The sequence below is a fragment of the Triplophysa rosa genome, unplaced genomic scaffold, assembly GCF_024868665.1.
Source record: "Triplophysa rosa unplaced genomic scaffold, Trosa_1v2 scaffold436, whole genome shotgun sequence".
NCBI lineage: Eukaryota > Metazoa > Chordata > Actinopteri > Cypriniformes > Nemacheilidae > Triplophysa > Triplophysa rosa.
Genome location: NW_026634440.1, coordinates 54310 through 63709, shown reverse-complemented (window position 1 = coordinate 63709; position 9400 = coordinate 54310). Strand labels below are relative to the sequence as shown.

Genomic DNA, 9400 nt, shown 5'->3' with positions numbered 1-9400 from the left:
CATCAAACCCAGTTGCAACATGCACAGATTCCACAGATGATACTTGAACAGGAATTTGGTCTATTTTTGCGTTCAGCTCCAACTCAATTTTCCGCAACTGAAACTCTTTTTCCTCTCGTAACTCTAACTGTTGCTGCAACTTCTTTATTTCAAAATCATTCTCTAACTCTTTCTCTTTTAAGGCATGAACATCAAGTTTTTCTGCATCAACACACAACTGTTTCTCTTGTAAAGACATCTCACCAAACTTTGCATTTTGACCGACATCACAAAGAAGAGAGGATACAAACTCCTCAAGGTAAAAACTTGAGCTCTTACCTTTAAAACGCCTCGCTCTGAAAGTGTGCTCTTCACAACTTTCATCAGCGTTTCCTTGAGCTTCTTATCACTGCTCGTTACCTCCACATCAAACTGTTCGGCAATCTGCAAGAGCTCCTCCTTCGTGCACCTCTCCAATTTAATTTCCGAAGGAAATGCAAGGAAATGTCAGGGTTCGGGGGTGAGACAAGGACGGAGGACCCAAGTACAGACAGTGGGTAAGGGGTTAACATAAATGTTTAATACTAAAACACAAAACATGAAACAAAAACCCACGAGGGGGTAACATCAAACAGCAAGGATATTAACAAGAAGGGAAAACAGGGACCTAGACAACTACACTAAACTCAACAACACTAGATACAATACAAGACATAAACTACCATTAACAAAACTAGATACACAGCAATACAGACCGGGGTGCTGACAAGGTACGGACAAGGCAAAATAATCCAGCACAAGACAGAAGACACAAGGGCATTAAATAGGGAACTAAATCAAGAGGGGAACAGGTGTAGGGCATGAAATCATAACGAGCACTAACGAGGAAACAAGAGGGCAGGAACAAAGACGAGACCGGAGAGAGCATATGGAAGGCCAACAGGGCCAGAATGCCTATCTACACATAAAAAATGAGGTTCTGCCATGGCTCTGCCTCCCTTGTCATGTATTTCTTGGTCTTGAGGCAGAACCATGACAAGAAATCCTCGACAACAGATGACGACGACATGACTGTTTAAAGAGACAACAGAGCAAGCACACACGTGTATTTAGAGCGTTAACACTACAAATCCCATAAGCCACTTCACCAGGGATCGTCACAAACATGCTCCAAATCGAAAAAAAAACATACCTTTACAAGATAAATAAAGACTTACAACAAGTCATTTGTCTAATTATCTTAACCGAATTTTATGTTACGACCAGCTCGTTATTAAGCCGCAACATAAAAGAGGGATCAGACACAGAAAAACCCTATACAAATTAGTTGATTTAATTAAAGTAATAAATAAAGCAACAAATCAGTAATAATGATAAACATAAGTCTAGGGTTAAATAAGAAATCAGGAAAAGAAATAACGTCAACCAAACTTTAACTACATGATATAAGAAATGTCAAAGAAAGACAAAGGTTAAGAAATGAACCAGACCTTACATGTTCAAGGAAGAGCCACTCCTGTGAAAACCTCTCAGAGAGTGCCTTCTCCAGTTAACACACTTAAATATGATACCAATTAACAATTAATATGTGAAAGACCAATCAGGAACTGCCACACTCTGCCCAATAGGATAGAGAAGAAAACATCACAGATGTGAACAAAGAGGAGGAGAAACAGGGCGGGTCATCATACTGATATAAGTCACAGTATTTATTGTTTAAGACGGACAGACACACGCAGCTTTAATCAGACATGGAGAAGCTTTGCAGGTGTCTCCTGATCCTACTGGGTAAATTACAACATCAGTGTTTCATGTACTGTCTTTCAACTCATATTTTACAACATCTCTCTTTGTTTATAAATACACAATTCATTATCATATTGTTTCTATTTTGACACTTTTCTACCATGGGTGTTACGTTTGTTATCTCTGTGTTCAACTTTTGTATTATTTAGTGAAATATTGTGAAATATTATATTGCAGAATATGAATGTTGTTTTGATTTTGTAACATAGGACTTTTATCAGTTCAGGAGAAGGCAAAGGGAACAGAAGGTAAGAAACTTAAACACATTGAACACAGTAATAAACTGCATTTCGAAGAATTGTCTGGTTTCTGTATTAGATTACGAGTGTTTTATTCCTGAAACATTGTCAGAGAACTCAGCACGATTGGGCGTAAGCAGTCAGTCGTCAAATTACGACGGGCTTGTCTCATCATATGCTGTTGATGGTCTGCGTGATTCCTATTCCCATACAAACGCACAGACAGACCCGTGGTGGAGAGTTGACCTGTTAAACGTGTACAAGGTCAACAGAGTGGTCATCACTAACAAAGACAGTTCCTATTATTATACTCGGATAAATGGGGCCGTGATTCGTGTTGGAAACGTTTCTCAAGACTTTTACAGCAACCCCATGTGAGGCGTTTCTTTCACTTTTGATCATTGATTCAGAATAAATAGAGACAAATATCAACGTCAAATCTCTCTTATCTTCTGTAGATGTGCTGTGATTTCTACGATTCCATCCAATACCACTGAGACCTTCTATTGTGATGGTATGGAGGGACGTTACGTGCACATTCATATTCCTGGAGATGGCAAGATTATGACCGTCAAAGAGATTGAAGTCTACGGGTTCATCGCAGGTAAACGACTCTTGTACAGCACATCAAGCTAATGTGTAATGGCATATCATATGTTTAAAAGCTCACAACAGTAACCCACTCTGACGCTTTAGATATTATGATGTCATAAAAGGTTTGAATCTGTTATTAAACATGAAAAAACAATGGACGTGTGTAATCTCAGCAGGTTTTTCTTACCTCCTCTCAGCATGCGTTTAGTTTCTCGGTCGAGGGGAAAGAGAGTGCTTCAGAGATTAAAGTCCAGTCACTCACTGAGGTCACTCAACCAGAAATCATAAAGTACACTCAATATTGGGGGACATTCTTAAAGATGCTTAACACATCTAAACAACGGTTAGGAGAAAACACATTTCTGTCAAAGCCAATAAACTCTAACTGCTGTTAAAAGAATGAGCCCTTATTTCATTTCATGAAGTGAATCACACGGTAAAACAAATTATTCACTTTTATTAGTCATTTCTTTATAATAGTTTTCTATGGGAATATGCTTGACGTGAAACTTAGTTTGTTGCGTTCCAACTAAGGAGTGAAAAAGTTTGCCTGTTCATAGCCTCCTTGAATTATGTGTAGTACATTTCTAGATTTAATATCAAGTATTGCATTAAGCTGTTTCCTTACAATGGGCTTCATGGGGGAGAAATAGACAAAATTACAAAATATAGTAAAAATACAGTAAAGTACTGTTTTGTAGCTATACAGTAATATTTTTTGTACTGTAAAATGTATTACAGTACAGCACTGTAAATCAAAATACAGTAACTTGCTGGCAACCGTGCTGGCAGTAACTTTCTGTAAAAATACAAGGAAATCATTAACAGTGTAGGTTAAGCCACGCTAAGCATTTTATTCACCTATTAGTTTTTCAGACAGCACAGATACATCTTTAAAATGTCTGCTAAAGATCTGAAGATCAGGAAAACATCTGCTGTGTATGTTGTGGCAAATCGACCTTCCAACGCAGTAAGAAATCTCGGAGGCAGAGAACCAGGTGTCAAGAAATCTGATCTTTATTTGATCTCAAGCAATCAAAGTGAGACACTCAGAGTTCATCTGAAGGCGTCTAACAATTATACATCCGACTCCAATGTTTATACAGCGATCTTAAGTTGTCCTTCACATTGTGAACCAATCAGAAATCACATGTTATCATCGTTTGCACGAGTCCTTATCGGTGTCAGGGCCCGGTTACGAACTCGGGTCTCCGGTGTGAGAAACAGATATCTTATTAACTGAACCACAAGGGACGGGAAGAACCCAGAAGATGAAGCAAAGTCAGCAGTAAAGGACCCTGATAGCACACATACATCTGGTTTACGTCTATTTGACGTCTGCATTTATATCTGCAAGACATCTACAATACATCGTTTGCTCATCTGCAATACGTCTCGGGGATGTCTGCTGTCAGAAGTCATATAGACCTCTAGAAGATGTCTGTAAGATGTTTATGATTTAGAATGGATGTACAACAGCTCTTTCTAAGATGTTTAGCAGATGTTTTTAAGCAGCAGATCTCCAGATCTTTAACAGACGTATTACAGACGTTCAGACGTCTCCGAGACGTTTTGCAGATGAGCAAACTATGTATTGCAGATGTCTTGCAGATGTAAATGCAGACGTCAAATAGACGTAAACCAGATGGATTGTGCAATCTGGGGATATATCGGGGTTTTTAATAATTGCCAAATAGTTCTCCAGGCAAAAAGTCCACAATGCAAAAACATAATACACAACGAAACAATAATCCCAAGGAACAAAAATTAATCCACAAGGTCAAAAAGGGTAAATCCAGAAAGTAAGTAAATCCAGCAAAAGGCCTCAGAGAAAAAGTTCCAGACAAAACTATACAGTACTACCTCAGTAAAGAGTTCAGCGGGGCAACTACAGCTCGAGCGTCCAGTTGTGATAGAGTACCAACATTAAACACCGAGCAGCAAGTGAAGGGGAACTAAGGGTTTAAATACACAGTGGAAACGAGACACGGGTGCAAATGATAATAAGCAAGAGAGAAACAAAACATAAAACTAAAGTCCAATAGCGACATCTAGTGACAAAACCGGGGAAACCCTGACTGAATCCTGACAATCTGCTACAATTATATATTAGTCCGGACCATCCTCTTTACATTTTGCCACGATTATATATCATTGGTTGTTCATTTGAATTTAATCCTGGCAAGCGCCGCCTTGAATATGTTTTTGCACCCTCAGATTCCACATTTACAAATAGTTGCATCTCGGCCAAATACTGTCCGATCCTAACAAACCATATATCAGTAGAAAGCTTATTTATTCAGATTTTAGATGATGTACAAATCTCAATATAGAAAAATTGACCCTTAAGAATGGCTTTGTTGTCCAGGGTCACGTTTGTACAAAAAGGTCACTTTTAAATGACATTGGCGCCCTCTGTCGGACATTTTACGCTACTGTGATTGAATGTACAGTGTAGTACCTGTGAACCACACATTTCTTATTCTTGTAAGTTCATTCATTGGTGCAAGTTAGCCAACCTGTCTAACTACCTGTCAGTCTTGTAGAGTTCGTGTTCAGACATGTACCAAGGCTAATGGCAGAAGTTACGGTGATCATCACTATTATCTGCTCCAATTTCTAACAGTTTTTTGTTCAAGCTGTGAAGAAAGTAAGTAGCGAAATACTTCCTTAAACTCTTAGTTGTTAGATTTAACTCCTGTTGTGTTATTTGTTTATCCTCTGAAGTATTATTCGGTGCAGAATCTCAATTGTATGTTAATATCAACATAAAACACACTAGATTCGACTTTGATTGCAACTTTTCTAATTATTATGTGGAAATGTTGAATTCTGCTTTTTGGATGGTTGATTTAAAGTTAATACTTATTAATCTGAGGTCATTTACACCTGTTGTAATTATGTGAAGACATTCGTATGCTATTGCATTATTGCATTATTACGTGTTATGGTTAAAGTCATTGTAGACTGTACCATATTGGAAACAGTAAAGATGTTATGATGGACATGGACCGAGTGGTTTATTTGCCACACCGTTTAAACGGCACCTTTACACTTTCATACAACATAAACTCTAAATGATAAACATCTTCTATGTGCTTTCTTCTATAGAACATCTTACATCTCAGGAATCTATTTCAGTGGAGCAAACAATAAAGAAAAACATCTTGCAGATGTGTCTTTCTCTCTGTCGTTTTTTAGGAAATGTTGCATTAGATGGAGTGGCAACACAATCCTCAACATTTGAAGACTGGTCTGCTGACAGAGGAATCGATGGAGATCGAGGTCTCCTGCAGCAGAATACCGGCTGCGCTGAAACCGCTCCTGGGAATAGTAACCCCTGGTGGAGACTGGATCTGCGTGACGTGTACCATGTGATCAGAGTCGTCATCACAAACGGAAATGACTGCTGTCCAGAGCGAGTAAACGGAGCCGAGATTCGCATCGGAAACTCTCTGGAGAACAACGGCAACAACAATCCCCTGTGAGAATCACAACACGAAAGATTCATCATCACATCTCACGTCAACATCCTTTATGTCTCTCTCTCTCTCTCTCTCTAGATGTGCTGTTATTCCTGGTATTCCAGCAGGTCAGTCCTATACCTACCCATGTGGTGGAATGGTGGGACGTTATGTGAATGTGTTCCGTCCTGGAACTGACAAGATTCTTACAATGTGTGAGGTGGAGGTCTATGTTGAAGGTATGTCTGTTGCATGCTTCCCAACCTGTAGAGGGGATGCATTGACGTCACTTTCCCACGTGAACATGTCGGGACTCACCCGTGGACACGCTACCTTGGGTGGCAAAACACTAATGGCTGAGGAGAATAGGAGAAACAAAGAAAAACACGATCATTTGTTGACATCTCAAGCAGCTGGACTCGACGGTGATCCTTACAGGAATGAGGTGTTCCTGGACACTAAAAGGTTGCGCGGAATTGTGTTTCCTGATCTTGAAGCAGTAGGGATGTAACGATATTATCGAGATCGTGTTGTGGCGACAGCAAAATTGTCTCAATATTACCCTGGTCACGTGACGATAGGTCTTCCGGGCCTAACATAGAGAATGTTAGAAAATACAATAGATGACCTTTGTCAAGCTCCATCTGGTGCAATTATTTTATGTTATAAAAGGGATTTTAGGTCATTTGACACCTCACACTCTAACTCAAACCTCTAAGCAACAGTTATGATTAGAGGATGAAGAAAAGAGGATGCTTATGGCACGTTTCCAAGTCATCATTTGTCATCTTAAATATTGCAATAAATATCGTACCATGAACTTCACACTGAGGTATTATCGTACAGTGAGATTTTGATATTGTTGAATTCCTAGTGTTTGCCACCCACGGGGGCGCGCTGCATGCTCACGTGGTAAAGTGACGACACGTCCGTACCCTTTATAATAAAGTCTTCACATCATATATTTTTGTTAACAAGAGACAGGGAAGAGTGCTGATCATTTTTGTTTTAGACATCTGTAAACAGAGAGCAGCTGTAAAGATGCGGTTCAGCTCCAAAGAGGATTTGACTGACTCTACAATAGCAGAAAACATCCTTCAACAGGTGAGAACAGAAACAAATAACAAACTTATTTCACATAATTACTAATAAAATACATCTGAAGAACAGGGTAGGAGATAGTTGTCTGAAAGTGCTACATTCCCTTTTTAAAACAGGGTAAGATTCTACAAAACAATGTTTTATATAAACAAACAAAGCACTTTAAGGTAATCTGATTAAATGTTTAAATTATTTAATGTATAAATTAGCTTAAAAATAGCTTTCCTGTAGCTCGGTGGTAAGAGCATGGCGTTACGCAAGGTTGTGGGTTCAATCCCAGGGGATTGCACATACTTAGAAAGAAATGTATAGGATAATGCAATGTAAATCGCTTTTCTGCCAAATGCATAAATGTAAATGAATTAATTTGATCAGGTTTAGCATTGTGGAAATGGATTTTTTCATATATTAGTATTAGTATGTCATATTAGGAGGATTACCCTAACATAATGCTTCTCAAACGCGGGGCCCCAAGATGGATCCAGGGGGGCACAGATTTTGTGGCATTTTATGAAATTTATCATAAATTTTATGCAATAAAACGTCAGAAAAATAAGGCCACCAACCAAAATAATAAATGTTTCAGAATTGTATAACTGAATATATTTTGTTTGAAAATATGTTATTTATATCTACACAAAGGGGGCCTTGCAAGGAAAACGTTTGAGAACCACTGTACTAACATACAATTTTGGAAAGTTGGAAAAGTGCATCTCGTTGTATTTATGATGTTTAAAGTTTTTGTAAAACACAACATTATTATTATTATCATCATCATTATTGTGTTAACAGTTGGGATCTATTCTGGCTGGCAGAGGATTTAAAGACGTGATAGTGCAGTGGTCTCAACCCCCTCAACAGGACGTGATCAAAGTGGAAGAAAAACGTGAGTCTGCCGTACATTTGCAGATGAAAATGAGTATAAAAACCATGAACTTGTATTAAGCGTGTCTCATTTACAGGTCCTTGCAGTTAATCAAATGGAATCAAGACTGTCTTTGAAAAGACACAGAGAAATCTTTCAGCTGAAATTCTTTTGGGACAATATTACAGACATTTCCAGACAAATAAGTTCAATGTTGTAAATGTGTTCCAGATTGAATTCACAGTGGTGAATAAACAGATAAGAGTTTGCGTTACGATATTTCTGTTAAACATCTTCATGATTAGTTTTATTAGGCTATAGCTACATAAAGACTTTCACTCACTTTTATCATTCAGAACTGCTACATTTGCAATGATGTTAAAGTTTTAATTTAAGCTGTTGGATATTAAATAGACCAATTTCACTATATTAGGAAACTGCTTCGCAGCAGCAAAAAGTATATTACGCTACAGATTAGAGCCTATAGAATGCTTTATTAATCTTAATATATTAAACACAAAGATGGATTTTTGTATGTTTATCTGTTTTGTACACTCTGACTGCTAACTCATTAAAGTGTTTTGAATTACACACCACCGGCTGGTTTATATTACTCAAATGTGAGAGCGTCACTGTATAATGAGAAATTACATTAAAAACTTGAAGATTTAAGATTTAACCTGAAATTATGTGAACATGTGTTCCCAACAATTGCTCAACAAAAGTGGTGCATTTACTAAATCATTTTTGGCTCCAACACATTTAGTGAGGAGTATCACTGGTGTTATATGAGTAGTAGGTTGTTAATTACCTTTATTATTGTGGACATAAAATAGAGTCATCTCTGTAATGTGTTATGGATCATACCTTTTAACTACATTACCCATAAATCTAAGATGTCGGAAGGACTAATAAAAAATGTCGGGCTGATGCACTGCACGGATGAGTCGAGTGTATTACTGCAAAAAGACTAAAGTATACAAAAAACAAACAGAACAATCTCAGCTTTAATCAATTATTTTTAATCATTTCTTTAGTTTTCGGTTTTGACAGATATATATGCTAACGATCTCGAGATCTGTAAAACATCTGCATGTGTAAAAACATCTAATAAACGTCCCAGCTATACATTTTTCCCCCTAACATTCGTTTTTGGTTCCCAGAACGTTATTTTCAAAGGTTCGTTTCTTTACGGAAATAGAACCTTAGTTTCTGGTTCCGATTAAGTTATAGAAACTGTAAAAGACCACCCACTGGCCCAATGACAGAATCCAATGGAGTGGTTGAAGGGATCTCGTGTTCTGCTTCTCCTCAGCGATTTCTACATGAAGTTATTTAAAACTGTTACAATT

General features: G+C 37.9%; 1 protein-coding gene across 1 annotated transcript; it reads left to right on the top strand.

The window, feature by feature from the left end:
* Positions 1–1713: 1713 nt before the first annotated feature.
* On the top strand, positions 1714–8639 carry LOC130550823 (uncharacterized). Its single transcript, XM_057328319.1, has 9 exons — positions 1714–1767; positions 1995–2033; positions 2137–2398; positions 2483–2628; positions 5820–6102; positions 6182–6321; positions 7095–7186; positions 7976–8069; positions 8146–8639. The coding sequence occupies exons 1-9, from the start codon at positions 1731–1733 to the stop codon at positions 8157–8159; spliced, it is 1107 nt and encodes a 368-aa protein (XP_057184302.1). The 5' UTR covers positions 1714–1730; the 3' UTR covers positions 8160–8639.
* The last annotated feature ends 761 nt before the right edge of the window (positions 8640–9400 follow it).

Coding starts and splice junctions, on each gene's coding strand:
- LOC130550823 (XM_057328319.1), top strand. CDS start 1,731: ATGGAGAAGCTTTGCAGGTGTCTCCTGATCCTACTGG. Junction 2,399..2,482: donor GACTTTTACAGCAACCCCAT/GTGAGGCGTTTC, acceptor TATCTTCTGTAG/ATGTGCTGTGATTTCTACGA. Junction 7,187..7,975: donor CAGAAAACATCCTTCAACAG/GTGAGAACAGAA, acceptor TTGTGTTAACAG/TTGGGATCTATTCTGGCTGG.